This window comes from Corvus cornix, chromosome 13 (genome assembly GCF_000738735.6).
Source record: "Corvus cornix cornix isolate S_Up_H32 chromosome 13, ASM73873v5, whole genome shotgun sequence".
In the NCBI taxonomy this organism is placed as follows: Eukaryota; Metazoa; Chordata; class Aves; order Passeriformes; family Corvidae; genus Corvus; species Corvus cornix.
In genome coordinates this window covers 11,743,874-11,760,480 of record NC_046343.1, presented here as the reverse complement: position 1 = coordinate 11,760,480, position 16,607 = coordinate 11,743,874, and the positions used below count along the sequence as shown (strand labels likewise).

General features: G+C 54.4%; 3 protein-coding genes across 3 annotated transcripts; all 3 read right to left on the bottom strand.

The window, feature by feature from the left end:
• Positions 1–253: 253 nt before the first annotated feature.
• LOC120410736 (protocadherin beta-15-like) lies at positions 254–4,182 on the bottom strand. Its single transcript, XM_039559758.1, has one exon. The coding sequence runs from the start codon at positions 4,001–4,003 to the stop codon at positions 1,562–1,564; it is 2,442 nt and encodes an 813-aa protein (XP_039415692.1). The 5' UTR covers positions 4,004–4,182; the 3' UTR covers positions 254–1,561.
• A 778-nt stretch (positions 4,183–4,960) lies between these two features.
• LOC120410748 (protocadherin beta-16-like) lies at positions 4,961–7,432 on the bottom strand. Its single transcript, XM_039559847.1, has one exon. The coding sequence runs from the start codon at positions 7,430–7,432 to the stop codon at positions 4,961–4,963; it is 2,472 nt and encodes an 823-aa protein (XP_039415781.1).
• Positions 7,433–8,201: 769 nt separating this feature from the next.
• On the bottom strand, positions 8,202–13,064 carry LOC104693509 (protocadherin beta-16-like). The gene is given in 9 exon segments (XM_039559757.1): positions 8,202–9,155; positions 10,565–11,899; positions 11,901–11,980; positions 11,983–12,138; positions 12,141–12,234; positions 12,237–12,329; positions 12,331–12,434; positions 12,437–12,487; positions 12,490–13,064. Coding segments are annotated over 9 exon segments (2,547 nt in total). The 5' UTR covers positions 13,004–13,064; the 3' UTR covers positions 8,202–9,035.
• Positions 13,065–16,607: the final 3,543 nt, after the last annotated feature.

The following is a 16,607-nucleotide window of genomic DNA, read 5'->3' as shown; positions in this document are numbered from 1 at the left end:
CAGCGGGAAGCCCAGACTGAGCCCGGAACCACTGAGCCTCATCCCTCAGCAGGAGAAGCAGCGCACCGATCGGGCGATGGAAATAGCACTGAATGGTAATGCCACTGAATACCCTGCGCGCTTCATCTCCTTACTCAGCTACTCTGCCTTCCAACTTTGCTTCAGTCAAGGGACACAGTCAGAAAAAAAAAAACCCGTAGAATTTCGAAAAACCTTGAAGGAGCTTTCCCAAAGAGAATAACTCTACAAAGACTTCTGTCTCCACAAAAGGAGTGAGGATGTTCTCTTTATTTCAGTCTTACACATTTTTTCAATTTCTAAACTCAGGGCTATCCAAGCTTACAATGTTAAACTGTGTAACTTCAGCACAACACAGCGGGAGGGAGGCTTTCTGAATATTCCATGCATCACGGACATCATTCAAACAACCAACTGTTATAGATGGGGTGACTGTCCTTCTTTAGAGGAACAGGGAAACAATGCTCAGTACAGGCCAGAGAGGAGGAGAAAGGGCAAAAATGGGAATGCTCATGCTCTAACACACATGGAGAAAATCCTGTAGGGACAGCTTTGTACTGTGAACAAGAAGCCACTGATTGCAGAAACAAGAATGAGGAAACAAACCTCAAAGTCCTTTTTCCAAGTTCTTCTTGATTCTAACTTCCCAAAATTATCCCTGATGGACATGTGGCATTTTCATTCACCCAAAGACAATGAACACGTGTTCACAAATCTCTACAGTTACCGCCTACCCTAACACATCTAACCTAATGCTGCTGTATTTCCAAGACAACCTGAGGGAGACAGAACACCAAACCCACACATAGGCCAAAGGAAGATTTTGTTGTGCATTTTCCTTCTCCTCTCTGCCTTGAAGAAGATGATACCCCTGTACCCATAAGGCCAAAATAGCCTTCTACTCTACAGAGCTGGAACCACCTGCATTGCAAAGGCTGGGTGGGAGCAACTCCTGTTTCTCTGGGCAGCACTAGTGAAACATCTGCAGATGCACAATGGCTGAACAGACAGACATACTGAGAGGAAAGTGTAACACACACCGCCCACAAATCTCAGATAGAGACATTCAGAACTGCAGGAAGAAAAAGCCCTGTGCTAGCAGAATGTTGGGACACAGTATTCAGAACTACCTGGCTTTTCTGAGCTGCGAAAAAGGCTTTGAGCCGTTTCAGCAAGAGTGAGATTTGTCTTCCCAACCGTGCCATTGTGTTCTAGCAATGAGTAAGAGGTTCATGGTCTGGTCTGACAGGAAGAGAGACAAGAGCATAGGCTGGAGTGCTAACCCCATTCTTAAAGCCTATCAGAAACAGCTGTAACACAGGTGAAATATATTATTGCCTGAGGGAGAGAATCTGACTGTCTTTTATTTGCTTCTTTGTGGTTTTCGATTAGGAGACGACTTTTAATCTGACTTAGTATTTGAGAGAAATTGGTTATGCCAATTGGAAACAAAGGTTTGCTCTGGAGGAACAATTGCCAGAGCCTACAGCCTGGATCCCTTTCTACCATGAACCATAAAGTGGCCAGCTGTGCAGACCCTGTGCTAGTTAAAGGAAAGAGTGTTGAAGTGTCCTGCAGAGAGAGTCCCAGGGTTGTCTGGTGCCATGTCCTCTGCGCTCACAGGGACACAGGGGAAATCCTGTTCATCATCAGGGCCCTGGCCCACGGCGCTGTGCTGTGGTGGCAGGCTGGGGAGGATGGGCTTGAGGAATTTGAACTCGCTGTTGCCCGAGCCCGTTGTGAGGCTGATCTCGTAGCAATAGGCGTGGGGCAGGGTCCCTGCAGCGGCTGCATCGGCCAGGCCGCTCTGCAAGTTGTCGCCACCATAAAGCACATGGCCAGCCTTCAGCTCCTGTCTCTTGCACACCTTGCGAGCGACAAAGACGGCGGTGGAGATGAGGAAGAGGAGTGAGACAAAGACCAAGGAAATGATTAAATAGGTGGTCAGGGAGCCGCCCTCATCCTCTGCGGCCGCACTGCTGGGCGGGAGGCGCACGTCTGAGAAGTCCTTGAGCACGAGTGCGCTCAGAGCTGCGGTGGCTGACAGTGGGGGCTTCCCGTTGTCTCTCACCAGGACAACGAGCTTCTGCTTCACGGTGTCTCTCTCTGTCACCGGCCTCCTCAGACGCACCTCCCCGCTTTGGGCACTCACCGTAAACAGCCCGGGGTCGCTGGCCCTCAGCAGGTGGTACGAGAGCCACGAGTTCTGTCCCGAGTCGGCATCCACGGCCACCACTTTGGTGACGAGGTAGCCCGCCTCAGCCGACACGGGCACCAGCTCACTGGACGGTGGGCTGCTGTCCTGGGCTGGGTAGAGCACGAGCGGGGCATTGTCATTCTCGTCCAGCACGACAAGGCGGAGGGTGACGTTGGCTCTGAGGGGAGGAGACCCCGCGTCAGAGGCACTGACTGTGACCTCGCTCTGCCTCAACTGCTCGTAGTCCAGGGGCCGCAGCACAAAGACGTGTCCGTTCTCGGAGTTCACAGAGATGCAGGAGCAGGAAGGCCGCTCTGCCGGTTCGACTGGGGCCAGGGAATAGGTCACCTTGGCATTGAGCCCCACGTCAGCATCTGCAGCACTGACGGCTCCAACAAACACCGTGGGGACGTTGTTCTCACGCACATACATGGTGTATGACGTCTGGTTGAACACAGGGGCATTGTCATTCACATCCGAGATGTCCACAGTGAAGGTCTGCGTGGTAGTGAGGGGAGGGGACCCCGCATCTGCTGCTGTGACAGTCAGGATGTACTGAGCCGTCTCCTCACGGTCCAGCGCGCTCACTGTCACCACCTCATAATAATTCTTATAGGCTGGCCGCAGGGAGAAGAAGAGCTGATCCTCGAGGGCACAGGAGATCTTCCCGTTGGCACCAGAATCCCGGTCCCTGACCGTAAAGAGGGCAACCACCGTGCCGGGCGCTGTGTTCTCAGGGAGGGGACTGCTGAAGGAACTGACCACCAGCTCTGGGGCATTGTCATTCACATCCACCACCTCCACCAACACTTTGCAGATTGCTGAGAGTCCCCCACCATCTGTGGCCCTCACACGGAATTCATGATGCTCTGAATCCTCGAAGTCCAGAGGTTTTGTGAGTTTAATTTCACCGGTTATGGGATCAATCACAAACGCTGAGTTGCTCTGGCCCACTGCCTGGCTGAGTTGATAGGAAATGTCTCCATTAACTCCAGCATCCTGATCTGTTGCCAGCACAGTCAGAACCACAGAGCCTTCTGGCATGTTCTCTAATACCTGTCCAATGTACAACTCTTGTGTGAAGATGGGAGCATTGTCATTTACATCTAGAATGACAATTTTCACTTCAGTGGCCCCACTTTTGGGAGGAGAGCCCCCATCTACAGCAATGAGACTGAAACCCATCTCTGCCTGTTCCTCTCTGTCTAGTGGCTTTTCCAAGACCAGTTCAATATATTTGTCATCTTCACTCCGACTGCCAAAGGAGACACTAAAGTATCCGTTCTCGGGAGAGATGCTGTATGTCTGGATATTATTGCTGCCAATATCGAGATCCCGAGCACCCTCCAGAGGGAAACGCGAACCCGGGTCACTTGTTTCGGGGATCTTAAAATTAACTCGTTCGTCTGGAAAAACGGGTGAATGGTCATTGATGTCTTCCAGAGCCACCTCCACCCGAAAGAACTGCAGGGGGTTGGCGAGCAGCAGCTCGAAGGGGAGCATGCAGGTGCCGGAGTGGCCGCACAGCTCCTCCCGGTCCAGCCTCCCCGCCACGACGAGGCGGCCGGAGGCGCGGTCTAAGCGAAAATGCTGCCGCCCGTCCTCCGAGACCAGGCGGGCGCGGCGAGCCGAGAGCTGCTCCGGCGTGAGCCCCGCGTCCTCCGCCAGCTTGCCAACCAGGGAGCCGCTTTCCGCCTCCTCGGCTACGGAGTAGCGGATGGGCTCGGCGCGAGCGTGCGGCACGGACAGGAAAGCACACAGACAAAGCACTTGCCTTGCGATCGCCATGGCGCGGCGGCGGCGGCGGCGGCCTCGGTCTCGGGGATCTCCCGGGCGATTCCCGGCGGAAAGCGGCGAAGTGGGGGGCGGGCGCCTTCCGTCGCTGGCTCCGATTCCGCCGGCGGCTCGGAACGCAGCCGGGGTGTCCCGGCAGCGGGTGATACGGGGCAGCGCTGGCCGCCGCAGCCGCTCTCACCTTCTCCCGGCTCCGCTGGGCTGAGCTGTGCTGTTCTGAGCTGTTCTGAGCTGGGCTGGGCTGCGCTGAGCTGTTCTGAGCCGGGCTGCGCTGGGCTGGGCTGGGCTGTTCTGAGCTGAGCTCGGCTGGGCTGCGCTGCGCTGGGCTGAGCTGGGCTGGGCTGGGCTGGGGCTGGGCTGGGCTGGGCTGGGCTGGTCCGGGCTCGGCCGCCTCCACTGCCGCAGCCGCTCGGCGCCGCCTTGGCCGAGAGCACCACCCAGCGGTGCGCGCTGGGACTGCGCCCGCCGCCGCCCGCAGCCCGCGCTGCCGCTCGCCCCGGCCCGCGGATCCGCGCGCACACGCGGGGGCTCTTGCGGTAGAAGGCGCTCCCATCCTCCCGAGAGAGAAGTGCTGGGCAGGATCGGCAGTAGCCCTGCGTGGAGTTCTCGCATCAGAGCATCCCCGGCAGCTGCTCCGCGTCCGTCCTCGCCGCTCTCTGGCACTAACCCGCGGTCAGGAGCGCGTTCTCGTCTAGAGAGAGGCGAGTATGAGCCCTTCGAGTAGCTCGGCGGCAAGAGCGGAACCATGAGTTTTCCAGGGCAGCATGAAACGGAGGCTGAACTCGGAGGGACTGAGCCGCCTTCCCCGGCAGGAGAAAGCGGCCTGGAGCCCCCGCAGGGACAGTACACCTAAAAACAGCAGGGAACGGCACTACAGCTACTGGGAAATCTCAGGTTGAAGACGGGGAAGGGAGGTGGATCCCAGCACGACTCAGGCGTGGACGCGCACGCCTACTGGCCAGTCTGGCAGCTGAAAGGAGTGGCTGCGCTCCCCGGTTGGGCTTCCCTGTCGCAGGCGGTCTGCGAGTGGTATAGCGGCTCCTCGTCCTTGTCCAGCCCCGCCTCAGCATTGCTATGCGGGCTGGGCAGAACGGGCTTCAGGAACCGGATTTCGCTACTTCCCGAGCCGCTGGTCAGACACATTTCGTAGCGGTAAGCCGGCGACAGAGTGTCCGTGCCGCCCACGCCCACGCCGTCGCTGGCGAAGTCTCCGTCAGCGTAGCAACTGGGGGAGGGAGGAGAAAGTTCTGCCCGGACACGAGCTTTGCAGAGCGTGTTCGCCGTCAAGACGAGGATGGACAAGAGAAAAAGGGACGAGATGCAGCACAGGGAGGCAATGAGGTAAGTGGTGAGCATTTCCTCCTCGGCCACCTGCGGCTGCTCTCCGCTTGCAGGATCGTGGCCAAGCTGGTGGAAGGCATCGGAGAAATCGTCCACCAGTGCGACGGCGAGGGTGGCAGTGGCGGAGCGCGGCGGCTGCCCGCGGTCCCGCACCAGCACAATGAGCCTCTGCCGGGCCGCGTCCCTCTCTGTCACGGCCCGCGCCGTGCGCACCTCGCCGCTGTGCAGCCCCACGCGGAACAGCCCCGGCTCCGTCGCCTTGGCCAGCTCGTAGGACAGCCACGCGTTCTGCCCCGCGTCCGCGTCCACCGCCACCACCTTGGCCACCAGGTAGCCGGAGGGCGCCCAGCGCGGCACCAGCTCTCCGGCCGCGCTGCTGTCGGGGGCCGGGTGCAGCAGCACGGGCGCGTTATCGTTCTCGTCCCGCACGACTACGCGTAGCACGGCCTGGGCGCTGAGCGGCGGCGAGCCGCCGTCGGCTGCGCGCACTGTCACCTCGAAGGCGCGCACCTTCTCGTAGTCCAGCGGGCGCAAACTCCGGACGGTTCCACTCTCCGCGTCCACTGACACAAATGATGCCGAGGCGAGGGTGCCTGTTGGTGGCAGCACTAGCGCGTATCTCACGCGGGCGTTTTCTCCCGCGTCAAGGTCCGTGGCACTGAGGCGGCCCAGGCTCCTCCCCGCGGGCTCGTTTTCGCTCATCCCCATGGTGTAAATGGACTGGGTGAAGGTGGGTGCATTGTCGTTCACATCCAAGAGCCGAACGAACAGGGTCTTGGACACCGAGAGGGCGGGGGAGCCCTCGTCGCGGGCTCGCACTGTCACATGGTATTCCTCCACCTGCTCCCGGTCCAGTGTCTCTGATGTCACCAGCGCGTACGCGTCGGCTGCCAGCAGCGTGATCCTGAAGGGTTGCTCCCCTGTCAGCTCGCAGGTCGTCCTGCCATTGTCCCCCGAATCTCGGTCCCGCACATTGAAGAGGGCCACCACGGTGTTCAGAGGGGCGGCTTCGGAGAGGGTGCTGGTGAACGAGGTGATGATCACCTCGGGGGCATTATCGTTCACGTCCTTCACTTGCACCTCCACCTTGCAATGCGTGGACAGGCCCCCTCCATCTGTGGCCTGGACATCTACCTCGTACAGCTTTGTTTCTTCATAATCCAAAGGCTTTTTGAGTCGAATCTGACCTGTCTCTGGGTTTATTTTAAACGTTTCGAAATTTTCCTCTGAATTTTGAACTATGGAATAGACTATTTCCCCGTTTGTGCCTGAGTCTAAATCACTAGCAGACACTACCACCACTATGGCATCCTGTAAGCTATTTTCCATTATGGAGACTTTATACAGACTCTGGGTAAATACCGGGATGTTGTCATTTATATCCAGGACTACCACGCGGATTAAGGCTGTTCCAGACCGTGGTGGAGTCCCACCATCCACAGCCGTGATGCTGAAAGCAAGTTCTGCCTGCTGCTCCCGGTCCAGGGCTCGATCCAACACCAGCTCGGCATACCTCCTGCCGTCACTCCGCCGCCGGGTATACACAAGGAAATACTCGTTCGAGCTGATACTATAATGCTGAAGACTATTGTTCCCCACATCTGGATCGTGAGCGCTTTCCAACAAAAACCGAGTCCCAGGCATTGTCGATTCCGGGATCTTTAAAACTATCTCTTTATTTAGGAACACAGGAGCATGATCATTTATGTCGGTGAGTCTTACCTCAGCTCGGAAGGACTGCAGTGGGCTCTCCAGCAGCACCTCGAAACGCACCAAGCAGGGCTCGCTCTGTCCACACAGCTCCTCCCGGTCCATTTGCTCTCTCACCACCAAATCCCCGGTGTGCTGGTTAAGCTGAAGATACTGCTTTTCTCCTTCAGGAACGAGTCGAGCCTGACGAGCCAATAATTCCTCACCGGTCAGTCCCAAATCTTTAGCGATATTCGCCACAAAAGAGCCTTTCTCCGCCTCTTCGGGCACAGAGTACCGAGCGGGTTCTGCTCTCATCCCCGGGACGCAGAGGAGAAGGATCAGAGCCACCGCTCGCCCCGGGAGCGGCTCCTCGCTCTTCATCAGCTTCATTCCCTTCCAGCCACCCGATCTCCTCTCCTGTGAGCTGGAGGGAGCCGCCGATACAGCCTGCAGACCCCCGAACGGAGCAGCCCGAGATGGTGCAGCCCCGCCCGCCCGAATCGCGGGGGCGGCGGAGCTGGGAGCTGCGCGGAGCTTCCGCGGTCAGCAGCGGCACCAGGCGGCCGATCTGTAGAAGGATTCGAAGCTTTCCCACCGCAAAGCCTGGAAAGCAGAGATTACCGGCTCGATTTCTCTCTTCCGAGGTCAAACCATAGAGATTTAACTGTCCATACAGCCGTATTCAAAGTGTGGCCACCGGCTGAATGAGCAGTGCCTCTGTTTGCCTTCTACTTCAAAACGGGATTTATTTAAAGCTGGGTTGTTCCTTTTGTTTTGGTTCCCTCTCCCTTCCCCCCCAGTGCGAACGCTTTGAATAAATTACTTTCTGGCTGTTTAGCTAAAACAGCAGCATATTGTTATCCAGGACCCAGGTGAGCTGGTCTCGAACCACGGCAGCTGTTTTCCCCCAGTTCACGACCTCTCCTGCTGGGAGCCTTCAGGAATGGGCTGGAGGCAGCATCTTTTAGACCTCAGCTCGACTCAGAAAACGCCCCTCCGCCTTGCTCCGACATCTGAGACCGTCCTATTTCCCAGGTCGTTCCTATTTCCCCTGCTTAAAATCCACTCCAGATGCACGGATTATTGCCGAAATCCTGCTCTTGGGTTGGTTATTTCCTCGGCGATGACTGTGGCAAATGACCTCGAGACAACACACTCACCCGAGGGAGTTCCAAGTAGGTTTTATTGTTTTCTGTCATCACGCATTCTGCTCTTTAAAATGTTTCAACGACAGGAAATATCACATTACTTTATAGATTAATATCGATTGATGAAAGAAAGAGAAAACAGAAAGCTTCTTGACACCCTATATTCTACAGTTAATTGCAAACGGTTGTATCTATTTTCCTGTAAAACCACAAACAATACTTTTAATTATCTTAACTTTTAACAATTGCGAAATGGTAATTTCAACTTTATGGGGGGAAAAAAAGGAAGAAAGAACACATTGCTCAAAGCCCACTCTTTACAATAAGGAGAACCTATAAACTCCTGGTCAAATATGCCAAGTGTGCCAATGTCAGCAGTTACAAATGTAAACAGCTTCTGCTTATTATGTAAGAAATTCCTTTGTAAGCACCACTTAATTTTGCTTAATATCTGTTTCACCTGATGTTAAACACATGGCAGAAAATTCAGATATTATTACAAAGCTCTCTCCATAAAAAGAAAGAAACAAACCACGAAAAGAAACCCCACAGAGAAGGCAGCGTAACAAACAGTTAAAGATCTTCTGCCAGTCTTCAGTATTTCCTGTAGTATGTAGAAGCAGTAGCACTCTCACAATCATACATTATTATGTAATCAACATGCAACACGGTTGTCCTCCTCCATCCACAGCACAATTACAAAATACCTACATGAATAAAGTACTGCTCAAACGGAAAATACTCTCACAGAGAAGCCTTCTTCTCCCTGGTACCTTTTAGGTAGGCGTTTGGTCTCTTTGTTCCCTTTTCCCTGTGAGGACAGACAAACTTGTCTTTCTCTTCACTTATTGATGGGCGAGCCAAGGGTTTTGATGGGAACTGACATTTAGCTCCAGCTCTCTGTTTGCAGGGCAAACTGCATCTGCAGCTCTGGGCCCCATGTCTTCAGAGAGGGGAGCACTGCCCTGCAAAGAACAGAGAGCGGTTGTCATTGGAGTGTTGAAGGAAAGCAGACGTCACCGGGAAGCTTGGAGGGCGTGTCTTACAGCACAGCCTGTGTCACATCGCTCCTCTCTACCGAGAGCCAAGGAGAAGGTAAGACTTGGTGGGTCTCTGACCTGAGTGGAGAACACCTAAAGAGAGAAACCATCCTCCACAAAGGTACTATAGAAAAACTTTTATGAGCCTGAAGGACTAATTCAAAATAGTAAGAGCCCCAAACAGAAACCACTTTCTCACAAACTGTAAATGTGGTTTAATGTTGGTGTATCAAGAAAGGTCCTTGTCTTCCCTGAGGCTACTGTGGTTCTGACAACCTGCAATAAAATGAGTCCAAGTCATCAGTGGTTATGAAATACGAATATATTAACCGACCCTGATGATGTTTGTGTTTCTTCAGCCTCATATTGTTCATAATCCAGCCTACTATGAAGTGTTAGATTGATCCTTGGAAACTCTCCGTGGAGTTCCCACAGAATCCCATACTAAGAGGTAACCGACTCTGATAACCACACTTTTCTGGCCAGTACTATTCACTCAAGTCACGAAAATATAAGGGAATTTAATGGCAGAGGTCCCCACCTCCGTAGCCTCCAGCTTGAGGACAGATTGAGCTCAGCAGTGCATCCTGGTGAATGGCACGTGGCAGCACCGAGCACCAGCTCCTAACAGCAGTGCAGGGGACATCGTCGGTGACAGGGGACATCGTCGGTGACACCCCTTTGCACAGTTGTTCCCGCAGTCCCATCTGATGCTGTACAGGCCACTACATTCCCGTTACTGCCACCTCCGGGAGGATGTACCCCTAGGAATGGTGTCATTCCTGCTCCAGGTCCCTACGGGCTCTACACAGTGTGTGCGCAGGAGCCACTATGGGGACACATCTCTACCTGTACTTTCCACCTTCTCATGGTCCAACTCCTCCCCTCCTTTGAAATGACACCAAAGAGTTGATCTAACACGAATACTCAGCAGAGATACGGGTGCAGCTGCCCAGAGAGGTGGTAGGTGCCCCATCCCCGGAAATATCCAAGGTCCGGGTTGTATGGGGCTCTGAGCAAACGGATCTAGTTGAAGGTATCCCTGCTCATTGCATGAGGGTTTGGACTTAATGGCTTCTAAAGGTCCATTCCAACCCAAAATGTTCTATCCTTCTATGATGCAGAGAGGCGCGGTTAGTCAGCATTTGGGGAGCAGCTGAGCCCTGCTAGATCCTCCTGGGACGACTCTCCAGCGGCTCTGAGAACCCCTCTATCCTCTCATCTCCTCCCACCCCAGGGACTAGCAATTCTGCAACTTCAATAGTCCTTGCTGCCAGGATGTGACACACCTCCCCCCTGCCTGCCCGATCACCTCAGCCCTGTCAGTCCCTCACCTGTGCATTCCAGTCGCCTTCACCCCCGAGGCTGGCCACATCCTGCGAGCACACCGAGCTCCGCTGCTCGCCCGGGCCGGGGGGCAGCCCGGCGGGGAAGCAGGGGAAGAGCGGCCTGAGGAAACGGAACTCGCTGTTGACAGTCCCGGCGGCGAAGCAGACGTCGTACACGTAGCTGCGGGGCAGGGAGCCCGCGTTGCTCTCCGTGGCCGTCGTCGGGAACGTGGGCAAGGTTTCCGTCTCGCTCCGCCTGGCCCGCCGCACCTTCACTACCACGGCGGCCACCGCGGTGGCGAGGAACAGCGCCGACACGCAGGTGAGGGAGGCGATAAGGTAAAGAGTAAGCGGCTCGTCGGGGTCGGCGGCCGGTGCCTCCTCGCTCACTCGTAAATGGGCTTCGGAGAAGCCGTCCACCAGTGCGACGGCGAGGGTGGCAGTGGCGGAGCGCGGCGGCTGCCCGCGGTCCCGCACCAGCACAATGAGCCTCTGCCGGGCCGCGTCCCTCTCTGTCACGGCCCGCGCCGTGCGCACCTCGCCGCTGTGCAGCCCCACGCGGAACAGCCCCGGCTCCGTCGCCTTGGCCAGCTCGTAGGACAGCCACGCGTTCTGCCCCGCGTCCGCGTCCACCGCCACCACCTTGGCCACCAGGTAGCCGGAGGGCGCCCAGCGCGGCACCAGCTCTCCGGCCGCGCTGCTGTCGGGGGCCGGGTGCAGCAGCACGGGCGCGTTATCGTTCTCGTCCCGCACGACTACGCGTAGCACGGCCTGGGCGCTGAGCGGCGGCGAGCCGCCGTCGGCTGCGCGCACTGTCACCTCGAAGGTGCGCACCTTCTCGTAGTCCAGCGGGCGGAGGATATAAACATCCCCATTTTCAGGGTTGACTGACACTTCGGGCTGCTCTTTGCCCTCCTGCCGCACCAGTGCGTAGTTCACACGCGCATTTTTTCCTGCGTCGGCGTCCGTGGCCTTCATGCTGCCGATCCGGAGCATGGGGCTGTTGTTCTCCGTGACCGACATGGTGTAAACCTCCTGGGTGAACTCTGGGGGATTGTCGTTCACATCCGATATCTGCACGAAGATGCTTTCCCGAGAGCTCAGCCGCGTCTTGCCCCAGTCCGTGGCTGTGATGGTGATGTTATACTCCGCTGTCCTCTCCCTGTCCAGAGCCGCGTTTGTTCTCAGTTCGTAGTAATTATCAAAAGTGGGGGTGACACTGAATGGTAAGTCGCCGTCGATGGAACACTCCGTTCTGCCGTTGTCCCCGGAGTCCTGGTCCCGCACACTGAACAGAGCCACCACGGTGCGTGGCGGGGCGTCCTCGGGAATGGAGGCGGTTGAGGGAGGTGAGCGCTATCTCCGGGGCGTTGTCATTCACGTCCAGGACCTCCACCTGCACTTTGCAATGCGCTGACAATCTCCGCCGTCCGTGGCTTTCACCACCATCTTGTGGGTTTTCATTTCCTCAAAATCCAGGTTGCCCGCGACTCGTATTTCACCGGTGGCCGGGTTCAGCTGGAAGAGTTGCCGGGATCGCTCCGATGTCTGGGTAAACGCATACCGCACTTTCCCGTTGGACCTTCATCGGGATCTGCGGCAGCGACTCTGACCACCAGCTGTTCCAGGGGGCTGTTCTCAGCCAGGCTCACCTCGTAGACCTCCCCGTTCGAAGACAGGGACGTTGGTCATTGGCATCCACCACCACGATCCGGACCTGAGCCGTGCCCGACCTGGGTGGGGACCCCCCGTCGATGGCGGTGAGGGAATAAATTCAGCTCTCCCTGTTCTTCACGATCCAGCTGGCGCTGTAGGACAAGTTCCACGTATTTTACTCCGTCCTTTTCCCTGTTCCAGATAGCGAGGGAGAAATGAGATTGGGCCCGAGGCTGTAGTTCTGCAAACCGTTAGTGCCCACGTCCTTGTCTGGGCGCTCTCCAGGGGGAAACGGGACCCAGGAGATGCTGTTTCTAGAATTTTTAAAACCATCTCCTTCTCCGGGAACACGGGCGAATTGTCGTTTACGTCACGAATTTCCACCTCCCCTCGGATAAGCTGCAATGGATTTTCAAAGAATATCTTAAAGACAAGTGTGCAGGTATCGCTCTGCGGACAGATCTCCTCTCGGTCCAGCGATTCCTTTGCCGTCAGGACTCCGGTGTTTTGACTGAGTAGGAAAAGCTGCTCGTTCCCCTCGGATACAACGCGGGCCTTGCGAGCTGCAAGCTGGCTCAGAGGGACCCCCAGGTCCTTGGCAATATCGGCGACAAAGGAGTCCCTCCCCATTTCCTCCGGCAGAGAGTAGCGGAGGGTTTCAGCCCTGCTCTGACACACGCAAACGCACAGAATAAACAGGATCACTTGCCTCTTGCTGTCTCTGCTCTGTCTCCCACACGCCATCACTCTCCAAAAAAGCCATCCACCGTCCTCCGCAACTCCCAGCATTTTTCAGTGGCGTCCGAAGCAGAGCGGTGTGGGCCAGCAACCGTGGGGTGAGGGAATCTGGAAGCCCCGAATGCTCCGACTCCTTTCCGAGCAGCTCAGCTCACTCGGTTTTTTGTCTTCCTGTGTCTGCAGACCCAGGGCGGACCGAGGAACGCGCCGGTCCGCGGCCAACATCCCCACCCAGCGTCGGAAGGGGAATATTTCCTCTCATTCGGGGCAGCGCAGCTAGTTCGGGGCTTGCTGCTTGAATCCGCACTCTTTATACCAAAGAGAAGAGAAAAGGTGCGGTGTAAACGCTCTCCTCTCTCGGAGGTGGGATCCCTGCCCGCCTATAAAGCGCTGCTCTGGGTATCACATCCCTGCTCTCAACCACGAACTCTTCATACGCAGCTTTTGTGTAGGCATGGCAAGATCCACTGCCACAGAAGAGATTTTCCTTCTCTTCTGCACTTGTTAATAAGCGCAGGACGATTAGCAAGTGTGGCGAGTCAGAGAAGCTATTGAAAATGAGAGCGGATGCCAGAGAGCGGACAAGGAAACGATCCCAAGTAAACGCTTCGCCACCACAGTAGATGATAATGCTGTTCTAGGACACATCAGCTGGTTTTTTTTCCTTACTGGGTATCTCACCTCGCCCGACTTTTACGCTTTTCTATGTGACAAAGAGGTTAAACTTGAAGTCCTGTATCTGCCCAAGGATCTGTGGCCAACAGCCAGTCAATACAAAGGGCAAGGAAACAAACAGGGACCTCGTAAGTTAAACTCCTCGATAGACAAAAGCTAACTAGAAGCTAACGGGGACAATAGCAAAGATAAGGCTCTTACCACACTAATTGATGGGCGATTAAAGGAATAATTGAAGCGTGAAGTGCAGAGGTTCAACAAGAAACTCTGTAAACGAGAAAGGAAAAAAAGTTCTAAAGATTCTCACGGATTATCAGAAAAATCACCTCATTACGAGGTGCTTAAGGGGGGCTCCAGGAATTTGCAAGGCTTATTATGAGATGATTAGAGGCAGAATCAAACTCGCTAAGAGGGAGAGGTTAAGAACAGACCTGTTAGGAACAACCGTGGGACAACGGAGGTGGAAAGGGATACCCAGAGGTTCTGAGCACAGTCTGGCAATGTGATGCCGGATCTGTGCCGGAAACCGGATCAAAACCTCAGGGTCAGGTAGGCATGGCTGGCCCCGAAGACAGACTTACACCTCGACTGCTTCTAAGATGAGCGCACACACTGTGCTGAGGATGTGCACAGCTGCCTGCGAGCCCAGCCCAACCTTCCTCTTAGAGAGTTAAAAAATGAAGGAGAAAACAAAGTAGTGCTTGCACTATTTACCTGTGGTTCGAGCATTTTTAATTCAGATTTTACTAGAAAATCTTACGCTTTTAAAAATTATTATTATAAAGTATCACAATCCCCTTGGTTTGGGCACCTTTTCTTTAATATCCTGGATGTTTTCCCCTTATTTTAGTTTGCTAAAAGGAGTGACCTGTCAAACAATACTCAGGAGGTCAAATCCTAGAAATTCCTGATGTCTTCATTTGTTTTAAAATAAAAACTTCGTGACCGTATCAGTAGGAGAAAGTAACAACTAGGGTTGACTTTAGGATTCCCCAAAACTTTAGCTACTGAAAGATCTTGCATGAACGAAGTAATTTCGGCGACTTTCTCTTACCGCCCTCTGACTTGGAAGCGTGATAAGATCTAAACCAGTAACTTACATCAAAGGGCAGCTTCTCCTTTCTTCCCGTCCAGGGACAGGTCCATCTCTCGAGTTGCGATCCTTATCACCAACAGAGAAGCCAAACCACAGGCCAAGCACAGCAGTGGATGTGCTGGGAAAGTGGCTTCTCTCTTCTTTTTTTCTTTGCAAAAATAACTCTGACACCTGTAATCCACTCGCTTTGTGCCCTTTTGTTCAGCTCTCGGCACCTCCGAGAGGGGAATGTGTATTTGCTTCTACTTATCCTAATCTTTGTCACCGCTGCACAGCAGGGGGAAAGACAGGCTGAGAAGGGCTTCCACAGACACTTCCTACTCTGAGTGCAGTAACCCAATTATTGTTGCTCCCAAAATTCAGAAAGGAAATGGTGTCCTTCAGCTTCAGGTGGAGAAGGGTGGAAGAAGAACAGTGATCCTTAACGGAGCTCTTGGCTGTAACAGTATCTTTGCTCCCAGAAGATGCTGCTCTTCGACCGACGTTTATGTTCCTTCAGATTTTAGAGAAATGGTAAACGAAGAGGGTCACTTACCGTGCAGCACCGGAGAGAAATGCTGGTGTTTTCTGTTGGGTCACAACAGTAAAATGGATGTGTATTAATTAAAAAAAAAAAAAAAAAAAAAAGTTTGAATACTACCAGATGGAAGCACACTGTATTTTAGGACAAACTAAGGAACTATATCCATAATAAGAAAGATTTGCAAAAATGTGTCAGAGAATTCATTTGTCTCCTTGAGCATACAGTGATATTGCAGGCTTCCTCGTCTTTTGCTTTAGTGATGACATCTTTATCCTAAGAAGAACCAAAAAACCAGTTCTCTTCACACTGTCATTTACAACTTCATGCTAGAAAAGCACGACAGCAGCATATCCTGCTCATTTCCTGGTATGACCCCGTATTTCAGAACACAGCCTTGCTAAAAGAAAATTCTGCCCGCATTTCTGAAGCCTGAGCAATTTCAATTTCCAAAATCCTTCTTGGTCTTTCAGCTGGGAATTCAGATCTGCCGAATGAAATCTCAGAGGTCCCATGCCCGGTTTTGTGGTCCACCCAGATAAAGGCTTCTTCTTTATCCCTGGAGCGACTGTCCACTCCCCTTCAGCACACCCTGAGGACAGAATGGCTTAGGAGGAGCCTGCAGATCAGAATTACAGATACTTCCCAGAGTCCCAGCGTTTTCCATGCCTGAGCGCAAAGATGGACCAACACTCCCGACCTCTCATTCCCAGACAGCTCCCAGGATGGATTTCTTCTTTTGTCTCCGTACCAATCACGCAGAGCCTTGAATTCCCAGTTGTCCCTCGAAATCAGTGCCCGGAGCTCTCAGCTGGATGCAAATGTGAGGAAAGCTGGGAGAATAATTCCTAACCTTCTGGCTCTCGGGTACATTGCAAATACCACAAGTACCTGTTCTGAGGCTCATTTTCCGGGAGATAAACCAGCCTCCTCCCTCTGTCTGCGTTCAGTACAGTTACTGCTTTCCCCATCACTCTGTTAAAAGCAAACTTTTCTTTCTCCCGGTAGTAACTCGGTGCTTACCAACCAACCGACTCTGAGTCACCCCAGACCTACGGTGAAATCCTCCCAAATCCCGCAGGGATGGGCCTGGGGAGACCGCCTCCGTACTTCACACTCCCTGTTTTGCCTTGTGCTGTTGGCTTTTCCAGGCACGTCTCGATGCGGCGATTCCCAGCACATCCTTTGGAAAGGCTTTAAACCAGGGCGTATTCCAATGCAACCGGGGCGTTTCTGCGGGGCTCTCAGCCGGTGCCAGCCGCGCAGCCCCTGACTGGTGCTCACTGGTCTCCCCCTCCCTCCCAGCAGCAGCAGCGCTCGCCCAGCGCTGGCCAACAGCGCCACTGGGCGTCCAGCGCAGGAAC